This window comes from Acanthaster planci, linkage group LG17, assembly GCF_054643075.1.
Source record: "Acanthaster planci isolate LZ-2023a linkage group LG17, COTS_SCS, whole genome shotgun sequence".
Classification (NCBI taxonomy): Eukaryota; Metazoa; Echinodermata; class Asteroidea; order Valvatida; family Acanthasteridae; genus Acanthaster; species Acanthaster planci.
Genome location: NC_141793.1, coordinates 8,945,618 through 8,965,826, shown reverse-complemented (window position 1 = coordinate 8,965,826; position 20,209 = coordinate 8,945,618). Strand labels below are relative to the sequence as shown.

At 40.9% G+C, this 20,209-nt stretch overlaps 1 protein-coding gene across 3 annotated transcripts in view; it reads left to right on the top strand.

Annotated features, from left to right (window-relative positions):
- Positions 1–20,209, top strand: part of ubr3 (ubiquitin protein ligase E3 component n-recognin 3) — a 61,842-nt gene that overhangs the window by 20,445 nt on the left and 21,188 nt on the right. For all 3 annotated transcript variants that reach the window (XM_087147815.1, XM_087147814.1, XM_087147813.1), the window contains 21 exons: positions 768–878; positions 1,394–1,527; positions 2,396–2,624; positions 3,639–3,824; positions 4,237–4,370; positions 4,992–5,144; positions 6,102–6,182; positions 6,776–6,904; positions 7,905–7,957; positions 8,726–8,859; positions 9,358–9,445; positions 10,647–10,704; positions 11,446–11,615; positions 12,783–12,930; positions 14,035–14,133; positions 14,581–14,724; positions 14,920–15,198; positions 15,890–16,120; positions 17,654–17,808; positions 18,740–18,828; positions 19,548–19,712. In XM_087147815.1, coding sequence (XP_087003941.1) covers positions 768–878; positions 1,394–1,527; positions 2,396–2,624; positions 3,639–3,824; positions 4,237–4,370; positions 4,992–5,144; positions 6,102–6,182; positions 6,776–6,904; positions 7,905–7,957; positions 8,726–8,859; positions 9,358–9,445; positions 10,647–10,704; positions 11,446–11,615; positions 12,783–12,930; positions 14,035–14,133; positions 14,581–14,724; positions 14,920–15,198; positions 15,890–16,120; positions 17,654–17,808; positions 18,740–18,828; positions 19,548–19,712 — 2,970 coding nt within the window. The remainder of the gene's footprint in view (positions 1–767; positions 879–1,393; positions 1,528–2,395; positions 2,625–3,638; positions 3,825–4,236; positions 4,371–4,991; positions 5,145–6,101; positions 6,183–6,775; positions 6,905–7,904; positions 7,958–8,725; positions 8,860–9,357; positions 9,446–10,646; positions 10,705–11,445; positions 11,616–12,782; positions 12,931–14,034; positions 14,134–14,580; positions 14,725–14,919; positions 15,199–15,889; positions 16,121–17,653; positions 17,809–18,739; positions 18,829–19,547; positions 19,713–20,209) is intronic.

Here is a 20,209-nt window from a genome sequence, read left to right as displayed (position 1 = left end):
TCAGTCCACCCTCACAGACATTTTGGACTTTATGTGTGTAAAAGTCTCGTAGGGGATCAGCATGTATACCAGATGTCTGCTGGCAGTAAAACAGGGCACACGTGGCTGTTGAACCTACGTGTACATGTACATATATCCCAATGTTCATACACATGTACTGTACATGTGAGTCCTCCAGCACGACCTGGCTAAGAAACTGTAATTTAATGGACGTAAAGAACTTACGTAATTGCTACAGCCACGTAAATTTACAGTCCGTCTCTTGTCATTTATTCATTGCATCTACATGAATGTTCATTTGAGGTGACAAAAGTAATCGAAACCTAAATAAGGGTAATTTATAATTAACTTAATGAAGGTTGAACTCAGTGAATGCTAAATATGCTACGAAGAAACAGTCTTCTAAGATCTCAGGAGTAGCAGAATCATGTTTTTGATCGCATCCGAATTCAGCAACCACGCATGAATGTACAACATGTCATTGCTTGCACTCACTTCACTGAATGGAAAACATTTCCAAATATATGCATCTTTCAACACGTCATTCATAATGGCCTTTATTTATTGGTTTCTTCAAGATGACAGCTTGCCTGAAAGAACGATTTAATTATCTTCAATCTGGAGTATTCTTGTCAACAATAGTTTAAGCAGGTACTTTATGGATGGCTTCAAATGTGGGACTTTAACCTTTAAAATGATCATTTGGAAGGGCTTCCAAGGATCTTGAAATGGATTGTGTCTGTAATGGATTCTTTATATGCAAACAGGATCGAGCGGTTGCTACAGTCAGCACAAACATCTCATCAGCCAATCACTGGAGATCTTGAAGAGTGCACAAACTATTCTGAATGTTCCAGAATCACCAAAGTTCTTGAGAGGTGTGGATACAATTTATTCTTTCATGTTTGTTTATGTTTACGTCACTCAGTGTAAATGCACGTTTGAACTCACACGCTTGGGGCATTTTTTTTAACAATGCTATATTTTGCAATACAGTTGTTTTTTTCATCTGAATTTTCTTGATTTTTCAAACCTTCTCATTTATTAATACAAGACAGAGATTTACTGAGAAAGTGCAAAATCTTGGACTTCAACTTAAGTTCATCATTTCATAAAAATTCAGCCTTTCTTGTCTACTATTTCCAAGCTTTGCACCCAATCATTCACGTTTCTTCTCACCTAAAGAACTTGGTCAAAGGAGCTGTGAGACGTACCAGTAGGTCTCACATCAAAATGCACATTTCATGAATAATTTCTGTGCCAGTAAAGAATATGAATTTTCCAGTAAGAGAGAGCTACAAGTTTTCTATCTCACAATTTAAGAATGTGGTATAACCAACTGTTTCAAGAATCACTGCCGTTCATTTTTGCTGGTATTAACTGTGGTTTTTAGGTAATCCTGCTGTTACGTATCCGCTGGTGTCACTGAGTTTTGTTGAGGAGCTGCTGTTTTGGGCTGTGATATTTGAGTTCCCTGAGAAGATTGTGACTCTTTTGCTAAAAATGCTGCCAGACAACAGTTACAAGGTACGTCATCTATTAAAAAGTAAAACAAGATTTCATTGTACTTAAATATGCGTGCCTTTAACTGCCAATGAGCGTCAAGCATAAGGTAAAGTAACAGTAGCTAAATACCGTCCTTAATCCTAAACCTACCAGACACAGCAAAGTGCAACAGGTCTAAAAGTCTGATGCACTTTGTTGCATGGTCAATCAACAGTCGCCGGTCAAACTTCCTATGTCAGAACAAGGGAAGCTAGTCCCATTAAACAGTGCTACTGTTGGATCTTGTGTTGTCTGGCAATTACATGCATATACTCCAGACTATTTGGCTTTGGAACAAATAATCTACTGGATTGTGCTGAACGCTGTGAGCTAGTGCAGAATGATGCATCTGGCAGGATTTGGAGGGATGATACAGTGAATGGTCAGGATTAGACATAATCCTGGAAAATCTCTCAAGACCTTCAGATGAGTTTTGAAGTTTCCAGGAGGCTAAATGGTGCTCAGCAGTGATGTAGTTGAGTCCACTTCATCCTACTCCAAGCCGAGGCAACAAAGCCTTAAGTCCTAGGCAAGTCTTGAGTCCAGGCGTAAAATGGTTGTTACAGCAAATTACACCAAATTATTAACATACTGATAAAAAAAAAGAAAAATCTCAGATTTATTAAATTGACATATGCGTGCATGTTATCACGGTGGACGTCGATGGTTTCAACTCTTTTTTAGTTTTTAATTAGACTTGGTTCAATTCTATTTTGTCAGCTGCTAACCGAGTCTGAACCAAGCCAAATCTCAAAGGCTTTGAAACTCAGTCCTTCACATTTTTCTGGACCTCATACATATCTTCAACAAGCACATCTTGTTAAGCAGTCCCCATTCCCTCCTCATGCAGGAAACCTTCACCCGGTCATTTGTGAAATTCTACGGTCGCATTGCCATGTCCCTAGCCTCCTCCACCACCCCGGAGAGGTTGTCCAGCCGTGTGGTGCATATCAGCGTTCAGCTCTTCAGCAATGAGGACTTGGCCATACAGATGACCGAGGAGCTCCAACTGATCCATATACTGATCGTGTCCCTGCAGTGCCTGTTGAAACGCACCCTGACGGACAACAATTTGAAGGGTACATATATCAAGATGGACCCAGATTAGGATCTTCCCCACCCTGCTGCACATAAATATATTTCTCCTGATTCCAGAGATAACGAGATAAACCGAGATTTGCAGAAAACTTTCATGAGTAATACGCGGTTTAATATTACAAATCTTAAAGTCAAAGATAGTTGTCCCATTGCACCTAAGTCCGACTATCGGACCATACCTCTCAAATTTTGTGCAACATATGGTTTTTTGAGGTTTTGTTGGAGTAAACAGGATTGAGGAAGACAGGGCCAACCACAGTCCCTATGGTTCAAGGCCCGAAGAGGGATAAAGCGCAAAGAATGTAACATTAATTTGGCTTTGTGTCCTGGAAATGCTAATATTACAATAGAATTTGCCCATACACTGACCTATATATACACTCGGCATTTTCAACGGGGGTCCGAGTGTTGTGAACAAAATCACAAGCTTGCTAAGGTAGGATTCAAACCATGGCCTCTGCATGGGTAAGCAGAAAGTCACAGGTTCAAATCCCACCCATGCAATTTTTTTGCAACTCTCAGACTGCAATTAGAATACAGTGTGAACATATGTCATTGTAAGGGCAAAGACTACTATTGAAACAATTTCCACATAGTGGTGGATTTGGAGGATTCAGGAAGATTTCTCGCAATAGTGCCCAAGGTATAAAGGAGAAGTGACTGAAACTATACTGCAATTAATGGTAAGTCAATTCAGTGTACATTAATCAGTGTATACTCAACATGTACACATTGGCCTCAAGGTTTCCTGTTACCATTAAATGAACCATTGCTCTTAGGAAGCATTTCAAAAGGGGGAACACCTTTGAATATCCCCTGAGAACATTGACTATTCCAATCAGGAACACCTGCTTTTCATGCAAGGAACAATGCATCTTTCAACATGGAAATGGGGCTCAATACCTGTGCATGCTTTACTCTAGAACAGCCCTTTTCCAGTAGGAAAGTTCTTCATTTGAGAGCATTTTGAGAATGTGTTTTGTTTTTCTGTACAGGTTCTCCTGGTAATCACAGGACTTGTCAGGTGGTCAGTTGTGACCATCAGGTGATGCAGCAGCATTGCTATTGGCCGGTCATCAGCGATTTCTCCAACATCCTCTCCCATCGTTCAGTGGCCAACAAGTTCTTCACCGACCCCAGCCTGGTCAAGATGTGGACCAACATACTGGCTATGTTTATGTGTGAGTACCATGTCTTCCATTCAGCCTCTACTGAGCTGAACTGCCATCAGAACTTTTTTCACCTGTTGACCACTTTACAGACAGGTTTTTTCTGCAATACACTTGTGCCAGGCGTGGGACAATTTTCGGCTGAAAATGCGGACTTAAAACAGTAGCCCATTCACAACACCAGACACAAGACTATTTACGAGGTTAGAGACAAGGCAATTTACAAAGCCAGACACAAGATCAGACACAAATCTAGTCACCAGATCAAACACAAGACCAAGACACAAAACCAGGCACAAGCATGATCACAAGACAAAACATAACCATTTCCAAGTCCATTCATAAGACCAGTCACAAGACCAGACTCAAGAACTGTCACAAGACCAGTCGCAGTAATAGTATCTGTATTTTTGATTCTATGAAGGTATGAATCTGAACGAGAGAGAGCTTCACAACCATGTTGAGTTTGAGCCCCACGCCTACTCCATAGCGTTCTCAGCAGAGATAGAGGCCTGTGCTGCACCCATGTGGCAGCTCTACGTCCATTGCAAAGATGAGGTGAGTGCTTTGCCTATGGGGGTAGGTTGCATGGTTGGAGATAAGATGTGTGGCAAATAACAAGAGGCAGTATACTCAGTGACACCTTTTCAGGGTTTCAGAGTTTTGCTTCCAGAGTGTGACTTAAGGAAAGTACTACCCGATGATAGATATATTTTCCATTATTTCCGCCACCAAATATCGACAAAGTTGGGCCATCTTGGGTTCTTTCGTATTGCCATCATTGTTTGCTCACATGGTCACAAATGATCTTCAGTATTTGCTATATTTAGTGCGCTGTGATGGGAATTTTATTTATAAAGGGTGCAAAAAGGAAGAAATTGGTTACGATTCATGAAATAAAAGGTTTCCCTCTTCGAAGTTTTGTGTCTCCCAAGTTAAATCAAGAAAGCATAATGCACCGGAACCACCATCAGAGACCTGCTTGTATGTACTGGAGGTTTACCCCATGCCCATCGTATCCCATGAAGGGAACAAAAAGTAAAACATTCAAAAAGGGACTATTTGCCCATAACGTGTTAATGTGATAAATGATTAAGGCCAGGACTTTGGTCTGTCCAGCAACAGAAGACAAATAGAAACGGTGTCCGGTGTACAAGCGTTCTTGTCTCTCCCCTGCAGAGCACAGCTCACTTTACCCAAGCTCTTCTGAATGCATGTTCAGAGACCATAACAGACTGGCTTGAAGCGGCAGACGTTTCCAAGTCTCTAGACCCTTACCAAGTGTCCTTCCATATCCCACTGTTGCGCTACTATGCTCTCTTCCTCAGCCAGGTATGTACATGTACCTTAGCCTCTAGAGGCTTACGTCTGCTTACCGTGTAATTAGAGAGTTGCTGCATTCAGTTACAAGTATGCATACTTTTTGCCATCTGCAACCATGATTGGTCATTCCATAGTTTCATGTGCATACTTTTAGTCGCCACTGGAAGTTGGAATCCAAAACAGCAGCGTCCAGTACAGGGATTGTACTTCACAGTTTTTCAATGGTTCCATGCCACATGAAAGGAATGGTCGCTGAGCTGCTGAGTACCAAGATGTCATATGCACAGCTATTTTTGTTTAGAAGTGAAAGCAAATAACAAATACACATTTAGAAATTTGTCCTCTCAACTCAATTGTGCATGATGTAATGAACTTAAGGAACAACTGAGAATCCAAACTTTACTGCATGTTTCGCACTGGTGTGTACGAGTAAGATATCCCTACAATGTGCGTGCATATTGAATATCGATTTTCATATAGAATCACAGTACAAACTGATAAATTATCCAGCCAGCTAACTAGATCCATTTTCTTATAAAATCTCTCTCTCAAGAGTCAAAAATTGACGTAAGTCTATCACCAATCAGTCACCCCCTGTTACTTGGGCTGTCGGTGACTGATGAGAGGGCTACTATATAAATAGTAGATCACTGTGTTGCCTGTATTTAAAGCCCAATTTATCACAAGGACCAGACAAGGTGCCTCGCAAACTTTCTTGCAGTAAGGAAGTAAAGTGGCCATCAATGTAAACCTCATGGAAAATTAGTGATGGTGCTTTTGTAGGCTCACACCGCATGTTCTTGGAGCAAAAAGGTTTTTAACAGACCTGAAGTTTGAGATATTAGTTTGGATTATGGTCGGATTTAGAGACAGACGTTTTTCTTTAGTGCTAGACATTGTGTGAAATGCAAAAGTTGTGTTGGGCCAATAACCAAATTCCTCTTTCATCTTTATTTTTTACCACAGGCAATCACAAAACAAGGAATGGACATCAATCCATCAAAAGAGTTCTTAAAACAATTGATGAATTTTCCTTTACAGATTCAGGTGAAATGCTGCAGTTTCCTCATTAGCATGTTGTTCCTTTTAAGTTATTGAAATAGATTGGGACCAATAGGTTAACTTAAAAGTATGCTCCGTCTATTTTGTGGCATTGATTGCTTTGTTTTGAAATAGCCTCAAGAGGAAAGACAGAGTGTAATATTTTCAATTCACTCAGTTCTAAATCTGCAGAATTACACAGAATGCAAAATACTTTGAGGAGACTTATGCCAAAGTTCTTAATGTAATGATATGTTATTTTGGAAGCACATCAGATGCACGTACAACAGTTTTTGTAAATTCCATGTGTAAGGACACTTTTACCTGCACAATAACCGCCATGCTGCAATTCTACCTAGACCTTTGAATATAATGGACCTTTTATATATTATATAATATTTTTATGGACTTTTTATATAATGGAAAAGACCTCATTTTCCAAGGCTTTTTAACATCAACATTAACATAAATTCATGACATAAAGCCACTTTTGTACATTGATACTATGAAAAATGCACCACCAATAAAGCATTTTGCCATGTTGTGAGTGCGTATCATTGGAAAAGAACAAACCCAGCGTTTTTTTGTTGTATCCTCAGGCTTTGGTTGGTGAAATATCCTGCGGTTTGTGGGTGCGCAACGGTTTTCAAATCAGGCGGCAAGCGTTTACTTATGTGCAGTGTCACTTCTGTGCCTCAATGGTCGACTTAGATCTGTTCTTTCTCCAGGTAATACCTTCTTTTTTCCCCTCTTCCGACTTCTGACAGTCAGCCTGTCAGGATTCTTTCGGTGTTAAAGTAATCAGAAGCACCATAGACCTAAGACATACAGATCTCGTCTCACTATGGTTTCAGTAGGAATGCGCACATGTAAACATACTGTGGCATCGTGTCTCGCATGATTTTTAAAAATCGTCCATTGTTTGGTGGAATGTCTGTTATGATTCTGCATTTTTTTTTCACTGATGTGGGGTATTTGTGTGTGAACATAGTGATTGTCGTAGTACAAATAAAGTTCCCCTTGGTATAAAACCAAGTTTAATACCAATACCAAGTTTAAAGTGAAGTTTGCTGTTACAAAGAGGTCTTCCATAAAGTTTTCAGTTGTGTACTTCATTAGAAAACAAAGAGATTGAACAAATTGATATGCTCATTTAGATAAGGCCAAGTTGTCATTTTTCTGGGTCATGCATTTGAAATGTGACATTATGAGTATGGGGTAATCCCAGGGGTCAATTTCATAGAGCTGCTTAAGCACAAAATTTGCTTAAGCACAAAAAACCTTGCTTAAAAAGCAAAAGATTATCAGCTCAAAATCTGTGTGATTGTCACTCTAACCAAAAGACAGGTGAATACCATTCCAAACCAATATACATTACATGGAGTTTTGGCTGGTAACCTGATTTGTCCAGCAAGGTTTTATCACGCTTAAGCGAATTTTGTGCTTAAGCAGCTCTATGAAATTGGCCCCTGGTTATACATATTTGTGGCCTCTGACTGGTACCCAGGGTACCAGTGCACAAGATACTGACAAACTGGAAGGAACCACTCATGTATGGCTGGCTAACTCACATGGTAGGGTATCATCATGGTGTAACAGGTTGTAGGTTCGAACCCTGCACTGGTCAATTCTGTTGTTCCTCTTTACAATAACAGAAGTGTGAGTGAAGCTCCCCACTCGTGTTGTACTGGAACATATTGTTTAAAGTTTGCCATTTTCTCCTGCTAGGTTTGTGCATGCCACCTGGATCCAGACTTCTTTGTTCAAAAAGTATTTTCAAGGTGAGTGGAATTTCATTGTGGTTAGAAGTTAACAATGGTTTCAGAAGATAGTGCAACAGACAAAGGGCAATGGTAGCAGCTATGACTACCAGAAATAAGTGAAATAACCTGATAAGTAGTAGGTTTACGTCAGCACAATTTAAAATTTCTCTTTTGCGAGTATGTATGGTTCTGAATAGGGGCAGAGCACATTTTGGGCAGTATGCGGTGTCCTGTGAAGTGGGCTTACTGTACATGAAGTTCTCCTGTAATTAAAATGCACAGTGGGAAAGGGTTTTAGACCAAACTTGCCGCCTCTCTATATTTCTTGTACAGTGATCCCCTGAAGAAAATGAAATCAAAACCTAATACTGTTGTTTGACTCGTGTGCATGCATGTGTATTAAACATGACCTTGAATGAATTGAGGCGGGTTACTCACAACCTATGCCATTGGTAAGTGTTCACATGCATTTTGAAATACTCATCTTGGTTCGCTCAGAACATCTCACACAGAAAAGTGTGTCATCAAGACATGAATTATAGTGTGCTTGTTCATAGTCTTATCTTGAATGTCTGAAGTAAACTTTTTAATTATTCTACTGTTGTCTTTGAAGAGCATTACTTTTTCACAGATTTGCAGAATCATTTTGTAGAATACTAGGTGACTTTATTTTTGGCAGCTCAAACATATTTCCACATTCCAATGCAGTGCTTTCCGACAGGCCTGTGAAATGTGACTGATACCAGCTTGCTTTTTTTTATCACTTACGTGTATTCCTTTTTTCAGCTTCAAGGTGCTGGAGACTCTGACATTCAACCTCTATCACAGCAACAGTCACCTGGAACCAGACAAGGAGTCGGCCATGTTGGAGAGCGCCCTCAGCTTACTGGTGACGCTTCTCAGCACCAGAACCCATGTGGGTAGGTGGCCAAGTAAAAAACAGCAAGGCACATGGCATTGTACATAGGCCATGTGTAAAGCTACATGTATTCAGCATGAGCAAGACCCAGTTATGAGCACTGTCTCGTCAAATCTGTCTTTTCCATGGACTGCTCAATGCACACAGGCTGACATAAGTTTGGCCTTGGACTTCAAAATGACCGTAACAACAAAACTGTATGTCAGATTGAATGGAAACTTCTCAGTTGTACTGATGATAAGCTATACATGCATGCGAAGTTTGAAACCAAAAACAAGCATGAGACAGCCAAGTTCATGGGGCTGGTGGGATTCCCCCCTCCCCCGGCTGTGAGATGGTTTCCCCCAAAAATTGACGTTTTGAGTGTAATTAAGTATAGGTGCAATTTTCATTTTCAGTTTCCAAAATACAGTCATTTTGCAAGTGATCTAGATTTCAAAAACATGAAAGATAAACTTTCCTCATTTAACGACCAACTTTTCACGTTCCGTTATTTTAGGAGCCACCGATGAGGAATTACTTCGCCGGGAGATGGTTGCCCTACTCTGCATGCATGATGCAACTCATAGCCGGCTCACAGATCAAATATCCTAAAGAGTCAATTTTCACAGTTGTATGGAAGAGGTGATATTGCCATAAATTTGATATTATTGAATGTTCAAAGGGATTTGATGCTCAAACCAAACCCCAAAAGTGTTTTTTGGCCGGGCAATACTGAACTGTACGCATTTTCTTTGTAATGCTGATTTAAATTTGCTGCTTTAGGTTGGGCTTACAAGTTAATAATTTATTCATTTATATTTATTCACCAAGTAAGGTGAAAAACACAGAAAAAGACAAAAATGGGTCCCAATGAAAAACGAAATGAATTTCTAAAAAAATGGTTTCTTCCTAGCAGTAATAACCTTTTCTGTACATGAGAGTCTTTCATGTGACATTAAAGTTATTTGAAGGTAAATTTGGCAAAATTTTGAAAATTAGACACAAAGCTAGGTAAAAAAACGATAATTTTTTATAAATATACTTTGTCGTAAAATTGATATTTTCCACTTTCTTTGAATATTTTCCGGCAATCTTTCTTACCAGAAGCTATTAAATATCACCATTTGATAGACTCTTGGCAATTTATTCACACACAAGGTCTTCAATGGAAATGGCAGGACAAATCCCTCACACGGGTCACCTCCTATATGCATCGTCTGCTAGGATATTTTTCAAGCCGACGACCATTCTGTCACTATTGCGCATGCAGGAATACACAAACTAAATGCATGCACAGTCTTTTGGGACCTAACATACGTGACTACAACATGGTCAAGTCTAAGGCAAACAAAGGCATCTCAGTCAGCCACCAAACGACCCAACTCTGCCCAGAGATCCTGGGGCAAAACATTGTTCACAGTAGAGAAACAATGAACAACTCCAGTTACATGTGGCCTGGGCCGGGAGTGGAACCCAGGACCATAGTCAGATAAAAACAAACATAAGTGTTGTTCATCTGGTCAAAGCAAAACCTGAATTGATACAATTGAGTGAAATAATGCATTTTAATTCCGCAGTTCTGTTCATTCCGTTCACAGTCCAGTTTATTGAATCCTCAAATAGTGCATCTAAGAGCTACTGCTTGTAAAGATTGTGAAAGCTTTATACTGAAAATCTTCCAAGTTTTTTCAGTAGAGTGTCTCTTGATTGTTTGAAGACAACTGTCATACTGTCCATATATACGTTTGCAATAGAGCATTTCGTTTAAGATTGTCTTTGAAGATTTCTTAACATCCAAATCTACATCCCAGAGAAGACTGGATTGTTTAGCACCAATGAGAACTTTGAGCCACTGCTTGCTGAAGTAAGTATGCATTATTGTGTCTAGGTATATGTGGCCTTAAAAATGTATTTAAGTCCAGCCAGGCTGGCCAAAATAGCCAATCAGCTGTTTTGGTAGAGAAGTTCGACTGATACAATTGGCATGTGTGGTGGGCCTGATCGATTTCATTACATGTACTCAACCCGGGCCACCAAAATTTCACAAAGGCCAGTGCAGTGCAATTCCCCACTGGCCCTGCAGGCCACCAAGAGATTAAAGTTCATTTGGACCCCTGCACACTACAGCCCCCTTGCTTATTCACAAGTGTAAAATGTGTTTTGGACTTGGCATTGACAATGTCACCCATTGAAAATAGGGCAGCAATTCTTTCCATTGGACAATTAAATTGATCAAGAAGAAATTGATAGACAAATGTCCGTCAGATTTACAATGTTGATGAAGAAAGGTTCAAATTTTAATCTCGCTGGTTGTGGGAACAGTTTGCAACTAAAAAAGCAATTGTGGTAAACCTGACTAGTGGAAATAAAACTTTACCCTATGAGATAACTCTTAGCCAATCACAGGACTGGTAGACCTAACTTATAAAGCATTCACTATTTCATTTTATTTATTATAGTTTTTGTTACACGGGGTAGTTTCATCAATTACAAAACTGCGATCATTGAAAGCCCTGAAACCCCTATCTCTTGGCTTTTTTTTTCACTTCAAAATCTCGCTGGAAAGGGAAAGTATTTTAAAGTCTGTTTTGTTTTCTTTGAGCAGGTTGCGACTTACCACGACCCTTTGTCAGAGACGGGCAGTGGGGGACTACAGCAAGGACGCTATTCACCCAAACCCAGCATCTGGGAGACGGAATTTGACCCGGTCCATGTCCTGCTGAGAGCCATGCAGAAAAAGGACTTCCAGAATGCCATGGATCGATACAATGCGCAGTGAGTATGGGACCGTGTCATGTACAGGAACTAGCATAGATGGAGTTTTGTGGCCTGTACATTTCACAAAACTATGACTTCCCTTAGGCTACATCTTATTGTGAAAGTTTTGAAACAAATTACATTACTCAAAAGAGTTAAGACAACGTTTTTGTTAACCGGTGATTTTTTTTCGAAGCAATGAGTGGGGTCTAGTTCTTTCATTTTTTGTTTGTCTAGATGGTGTTCTCATTGGAATAAAAGATTTGAAAAATGTTTCAAAACATGAAATGCACATCATCAGCAGTAAAATATTTCATATAAAAAGTATATACACACAAAAAAGTGGTCCTCAACTTGTTATGAGTAGTGTATGACGTTTCTCTGAATGCTATGGACTGCTTGAGTACTGGACTTGCACAAAAAATTGTGGCAAATTATTTTAGGGAATGGATCCAGAAGTTGTGCCAAGCAAATCAGAAATGAACAATTTTACCGACTAATTTTGATCCATTAAGGCTCATGATTATTCAACTTAACAAGGTTATGCCAGGAATGTGAATGAATCATCTGCTTGGTATCAATGCTGCTACCATTGAAGTTTCCTTTTAAAAGGAAAATGTGGACAGAATTTTGGGGGAGTGGTGTGTCCGTGCCACATTTTTTGTCCCCTCAGTAACTTTGTACATTCTGAGTGGTCCCCTCAACTGCAGAACCAATATGCATGGGCAGGCTTTCTGTTCATTTTCTTGTGTTAGGAAAGCTGGAACCTAGTTGGGACAAATATTTGTCCTCATAAGTTTTTGGTCCTCACAACATGTTAATTTCAACATGGTAGTCCTCGCATAATTCTGCTCATGTACTAGTACATGTACCACTGCTACTTTTCACCTGAATGCGCACAAATATGTATCATCTTTGAGTTGACAGCTTATAAATGCATACTTACAGTAGTGTGTTTTGTCTCCACTGAAGGAGCACTGTGACACAGAATGCATGTCTACATGGCATATATAGACCTGAAACACGACGCTGTCACACTTCGCTTACAAACTTGCACTCTCCTGTTGAGGGCTCGATGGACCATAGACCACCTGACTGAAATAAGGAAGCATACATGTGAACAAACTAGGACTGTATTACGTTATAGGTCTATTTCCTAAATTGTGGGCTTGATTTTGTTCCCAGCATGAAGCAAACAGGCAGGCATTCTGGGAACAGTGACTTGTGGCCTCCGTTCCAGCCGCTGAGGGATCCACACCCTGCTCTTAAAAATCTACATCAGGTGCTCCACTGCAAAGCTCTCCATGGTGCTTTATTCATTATTCTCTACAAGGTACCTTGCTCAATGTGTCGCATTAAAGACTCAGAAATTAAACTCTCAACTTTAAAGGAGAAAACAAAATAGCAAATAGTGGCCATGTTATCTTAAGAAGTGGTTCATAAATACACATGTAAATGTCATTAGTGCCAGTAGATTGAATCACCCATTATCTCATTTACATACATGGAGAATTCCTTTTTGAATGGCTGTGATTATGCTCATTAGTAGACCCATGTCAGAGGTCATAGGGACAATAGTGTGCAAGTTACTTCTTGATTTTGTTTTTGAGTGAGGCCTTGTTCAAGTCTTTCAGATTTCCCAATACTCGGCTTTGTAAACATCCCAGGCTTTGTCTTATTTTTACCCCCTGATTGGGAAGTTACCAGCTCCGTAGTTTCAGTCAGAATGTCTCACCTCAACATCAGTATTTCTATTTAGCTTGATCACTGTAGACGTGTGTTCGGTGGTCGATTTTAGAGACAAAGCCTGAGACAAGGCCGAGTACCAAAAAACGATACCCAGCAAGAAATGACACCGAGGGGTACCCCCCCAACATGTCCAATCCCTATACACATTCCAGACTATTGTTGCTTAACACATCCCCCCAAGATGTCTGAAAGGAATTCCCCAGATTCCTGCGAGACAATGACCAATACAAAGCAGGGGGGGGGTTTCTCTCCGTCTCATACCTTGCTGCATATGAAAAAAACCACCCTTGTGTCTACTGTTCACCAGTTGTAAATTAGTTGGCACCCGCAGACAGTAGGCATGGCTGCTGCTGAGGGAGCCTGTTTTTGACCAGGCCTGAGATACTGGTGTACTTGTAATGATTGGATTAAGCCTGAGTCTAGTCTCAGTCATTCTAAAATGGGGTCGGAGTCTGGGTCCCAGACCAGGCCATCCAGCAGTTGTAGTTACTGACCGCATGTGCAGTAGTTAGCTAGATGGCTGGTAGTAACACTTTTATTGCCCATGGAGAATTGACACGACTACAAGCAGACAGCCTCCATTGGAACACTTAATATTGTCTACCATAGCCCAATAATTCCAAAACAGGCTGTGAAGGAAACAATTGACCTCTTCATTGCACCCAACTGTTTATGTCTTTTTGTCCAGGCTGTGAATAGCAAGTCAGTCAGTGAGCCTGTTCTATACCTGTGCATTGCTCTACTAGATATGATGCTGCAGTCTCCACCCGACATCATTGCACAAAAGGTAGAAAGGTTCTTGGCCAAGTGAGGCAGATCCTTGAATCAGGAGCAAGCTTTTAAAATGGTGTGAAAGTTTGTGTAATTTTCAGTGTCTGAATAGAGTTCTATCTGCTGCGACTTAAAACAGTTTCAACAGATAGAAAATTGTACTAAAGCCAAAGATTTCCACATTAAAGCTTAGCTTCATTTGCTGTGTGTATCAAATTGGCAAATTGAATTGGTTGCCAATTAACAAAGGCACATATACATTGATACTGTTTGCCAGCGTATCACCTATATTACACTCTTGTTTACATGTAGTTACTTTAACAATACATATAGTCAGGGACCCCTTCTACCTCATCTACAAATGGACTGAAATGTCACGAAACGTGCCCCAAACTGAGGGATACACCCATCCAGTGAAACCGCTGTACATCTTTTGTTAAGCATTTTATGGTCTGTGCCCCAGACTCCTGCACCAGCAGTCATTCAGGACGGCGACTTCTCAGCCATGTTTTCAGACAACCAGATTCTAAGCAACTTGGGTCATCGCATCCACACCGTGGAGATCCCTAGCAGGGCCATGTATGAAAAACCTTCCACGTCCAGACAGGTAAAAAATGAAATGTCTCATGCCAAATGGAATGTCATGTAAACATGTAAAGTAGGTGTGGCAGTGCAGACGCCCGACATCACAGCCCAATAAACAAGTTAAAATGGCTGCTCTAGCATGGTTAGTCACGAGTTTAAGCAGGACCAAAAGTGGCAACTGCTAACAAGAGATTTTTGGTTGTCCTGCATTCCAAAGAGGACAGTTCACAGCACCGACCAACTCCTGCAACAACTGCTGGAGGAGGAGGTCGGTATCGTTCACCAGAACCTGTTTGGCATGCCACCTGTCCTCCAAGCAACCGGAGACCAAGGAGGGATGGAGGAAGGGGAGGAGGTCTACGTGGAGCTTGAGGGGGCAGATGAAGAGGATTGGGTGGAGCTGCAGGATGACGAGGAGGCGGAGGAAATGGAAGTTGAGGAAGGGGAGGAGTTTGATGTGGACACACCCACAAGTGCGGGAGCTACAGCCACCGAGGTACGTCAGTAGGACTGAACAGGGGGAGTGAGGAGAGGAGACGGGTTGGAGGGGAAAGAAAGGGGACCTGACCAAAGGGGTTTGGAATGGGTTGGAATCTCATGGTGCAGATGCCGTGGCTGATGGCAGGTACAATTTGAATGGAATGGGCTTTGTGGCTTATTCAAGGCTGTAAGGAACAGACTGGGCTCACTGATTACTGAACAATGTGACCTGGAGAAACAGGCCCAACTTTTCATCAGAATGTGCATAAACCCTGGTGTCTGTGTATTCATGGGCACCAGGCATAGGTCATAGTAGCATTCACACATTAGTCATATCCATCTCTGTCATTGGAAGTGTATTTTCATGTAGGTGTATGGTGTGGTTGAATCTCTTTTAAACTAAAATATTTTACTCTAGCTGAGTGAAATTATCCACAGAGATATGATTATGATGAACTTGTGCATTTTAAACATGCAGTAAAATACTGTTAAATTAAAGTAATGGAAAAAATACAGTGCAGTGTGTACATTAGTGTTGGTCAGTAGCGGGCACTGTACATGACTAGGGAGCCAGAAGGATTAGGACAATTAAGTCCAAATGAACCACCTCAATCATGTATATGGGACAGAATCTTACACCATGATGACAATTTTTTTTCAAATACAAACAAGTCAGTCATATCAGTTCACTTTCTGCTTTGAATCAGTCTTCGTCTGGCCGGAGCTCAGGTGAGTTGTTGGCCTCCGCCGGCCCACCCAGGAAGGCAGCCAAGGTCAGCACGGTCCTGTGGACCCCCAGCAAGCTACTGACCATCAAGGAGAGCATGCTGGAGTTGCTGGTCAAACTACATGCCAAGATGGCAGGCAAGGAAGGCTTCTATACACCACCTTCCATGAGGACAGGAACGGAGAGCAAGACAGAGCCTGGTGGTGTTCAGGTGAATGTGTAATATGCATTAATACATCAGAGGGTTTACCCATGCCTTTTGATCGAGTGCAGATCATGTGGGTGGTTTTTACCAGATGATAAATCTAAACAATATCCTAGTCTCATATAGAATATTGATCCATGTATGCTATGATCTAATGCTTGTATTTGAAAGTCACTCTCAGCCTGCTGGCATGCGCAATACAACCAGGGAGCCGGTTTTCCATGCAGTGGAAATTTCACAATAGAGTCATTCTATAAATTAGGGCTCCAATTTTTTGTGTGGCCCTGTCACACCTGACCAACAATTTTGTAAGTGCAGAACGTATTTTGTAATTTCAAAGGGTGATGAATTAATGCAAATTATCTGCCAAACAAATCTAAATAGTTTGAAATCAATTTCAGTAATATTTCCGCGTCAAATGACAAGGGTCAGGTTTAACAGGGACACACAAATTTATAAAACGACCAAATGCACCAGCATTATTGCGTTCTACACAGCAAAGCCTTTTCCATATCATTAGGAGATTTTTAGTAATGTGCATTCAAGAAAGGTATTGTACAAAATAGCAAAGTGAACTGATAAAGGAAGTCATGGAATGAATATGAGGGGTCGATTTTGATTTGCCTGTTAATGAAAAAAGTATGACTAGGAGGAGGAACGTGTGATCACATGGTTTATGATGTTTAAAATTGGCTAGGGGCCCAACACCAATGATGGGCCTAGCTTTCAGCGTGGTCCAGTGTGGGCTCCAAGCTGGACCAAGAGAGGGCACAGTTTTCGCAGCAGCGGAGGTTTCTTTTGTAGTAACTACTTACCGCTGGTTCACTAACGACTGTGAAACGCAAGCGTTGCAGTCGCACCGTTACCAAAAAAATGAACACTCCCGACCAACATGGCTCTTTTCAACAGATGACGGGGTGCTTCTGCTCAGGGCGGATTGTCACCAGATAATCTGTAGCAGTATAGAACTGTTCCATTGCACTTTATTCCCCACAATTTTTAATAAAAGAATTCTTAGTAAATAATTTAGGATGATAATGCAAATGAATAGGAATACGAGTAAGTGTAGAACAGATGTGTCCTTACAGTCACAGAACTGTAAAGTTTCAATGAAGCTTGTGTATTCTCAATTTACCATCAGTAGTCTGATTTTTATAAGCAACCAATCCCGACAAATTTCATGTAAACAGGCGTCATGTGGTCCTTTGTTGAGTACATTTCACAGAACACTTTCCACGGTTTCATTGTGCGTTATGATGAATTATGTCTTGGGTTTTAATCATTCGGCCATTGAAAAGACACGGGCATGTCATGGAACTTTATTGTCTGAAAAATGCAAAATGATGGCATTGAACGTTAAAAAATTGGTGTCAAGACCTGTGCAAGACAGGCATCTGGTTACAGCTGAAAGCTCTGCATGGTTCAGCACTATAACTCCCATGCCCCCCCCCCGAAAAGTGTTCCCGAGGTGTTTGACGTAACTGGGGAACTTTAACAACAGATCTCTTTACAGTCCTAAATTTGTTTGGTGTACCGCAGGTTGGTGGTGGCATGTTCTACATCAAGCGTCTACTGGACAAGATCTGTGCCTTGCATCCAGCGAGTCTGAAACAATTGGAAGAGATATGTCAACTGAAGCAGCAACCTACATCAGGAACACAGGAAACTGACGCACAGAGCACAGCTGCCGACAGGTAGCGAATATGTTTCTCTTGCTAAAATATTCAAGGACTGGTCAGATGTATCAGAGCACCTTGCTTTACACAGAATGTTTCTCTTGGCGGACACAGTGCCATCAATGTCTGTATTATTAGATACATGTATATGACTAGCACTTGGGTCATTTTAAAAAGCTCAGCTTTGGTTTCTGGGGTTTTTCTTCAGCTAAGGCCACGGAATCAGTTTGCATACTTTCGCTGTTATACCATGTGCTTGGATGCTGTAATTTTGTTGGTGAAGTCATGTTACACGGCTCAGCTCTGTAATTTCACTGCACCTCGCATACAGTAGTAGAGCCTGGTCCCATGCTTCGGACTGGGAATGACAACCGTCTCTGCCCAGGGCTGCAGTTGCTAGACATTGCACCACATTTTGCTAAGGGTACAATGTACCTCAGAGGGGTTAAACAGCCGATCCCAAATCACACTTTTCAGCAATGGACTTTATTCTTAGGTCAGCCATATTGAAATTGAAAGCAAGGTTCACTCTTCAGTTTTGGAATTTGAGAGTCGAAATGAAACAATAAAATGAAATTTCATGACAAATTAGGACCTGTCCATTGAGATGAATTTTTTGAATTTGGAGATCAAACATACATTAGTGTTTCAAGCCAGATTTGGGAAAATAATGAAAGAGGGAGAGTCATATAAAAATAGTCTGATGCCATCGTCAGTTTACAGTTTAATATTCAAAATGGCTTCCTTTTGAATAAGGTCTATTGTTAACTGTTGGAGCCAAAAGAAATTTGTCCAAAAAAGTAGCCTCGCATGGAAAAGCTATTTCTGCAGCATTGGTACCTGTTTTGAGCTGGAGAGGGTGGCCTTCAGGCACCGAATGCTCCAAACTGAATCCTGAATCTGATCCATGAGAATGACGTAGGAAACAAATCTTATCTTTGGAAACCAGGCGGAAGAAAGCACGGGAGGCGCAGCAAAAACTGTTTGCCAAGCTAGCCGCAGAGCAGAAAAAATTCATCGAGAAATCCTTGGAAACAGGTCTGTATTTCTAGGCAGTATAGAATTGATCTTCTTTATTTCACATTGCACTCTATCAAATGTCATGGATCCTTAACTTATATGACTGTGGACTAGATCAGCAATTATTCCATGCAAATTGCATTTGTTAGTGTTACATGTTTGTATTCAATCCTTTGGGCTAACAAGTTTGACATTTTTGTTACATAAGGTGCAAGTGAGTTTTTCCCTTGAGTGCTGTAATGCGATACTAAGCTGAAGAACTTTTTAAAAAGAATTGATTGATTGTTTGCAATTATCTAACTGTTGCTCAGAGTGATTTGTTGAAGTCGTTAGCCTGCTTTCAATCAGTGAAGCAAAGATTTGGTTTCCTCAATTACATGTGTTAAAGATCCCGATGTGGTATGACCTAAAGGGATATTCTTATCCTAGTCATTTTCCTTTTGGTTTGAGACTACTCAGTACACAAATAGACCATTGTGTTATGTGTTAAGAAGATCCCTTGGAAGTGTCACGTAGCCATAGTTGCTGTTTCCAATCAAGTCATCCATACACCCATCATTTGTATTTTCAGAAGATCCCTAGAATATAATTACTCATTGCTGATGAGCAGTGTCAGGCTATAGCAACTGAAAAAGCCCCTAACATAATGTCTGTGCCATACACTGTATGCATTATTCAGTCATTTACCTGTTTTCATTTGAATCAGTGTTTATACATGGCATCTTTTCCACTGTTAGAGGATCCCTTGGATATATCACTCGATGCTGATGAGGAAGGGCAGGCTACAGGAGCCGACAAAGCCTCTGCTAGGGAAATATTTGAATGTGTCATATGCGGCCAAGCAGCGCCCTCTACAGCCGACAAACCGATTGGCATGGTGGCACTTCTGCAAGCAACCAGTGGTAAGCTGTTTCGACACGGCTTCGTCATAATCCTTAAATTTGCTGCAAAGGGTCTATGCCGTGCAAATTCAGGCCTGTTTGTTTCACAAGAATCTGGATCACAATTAGTGATTTGACGTTGGTTTACGGACGCCAGAGTTTGCCTAAAGCAAAGAGCCAAGCAGTTTTGGGATCACTGATGGAGAGCCAGATCTAGATGGCATTACTTGCAATCCTGGCAGACCATGTGCCCAAAACAGGGCTCTTTTTCTTTCAATACGTAGGAATTAGCACATTGTTTTAAACATTAGAGGGAAATCCCGACCCCCCCCCCCATTTTTATTAAATGATGTGTTACCTTTAATTCCTAACAAGAGTAGCTCTGTCAATCTCTGAACTGTAGTTATGACCACAGGACTAGGTGTTCCAGTGGCAGGATGATTTTTCAGCAATTCTGCCCTTCACTATCAAAGTTCCCATATATTTTACATGTGGAATTTTTTTTACAGGTAGCAGCC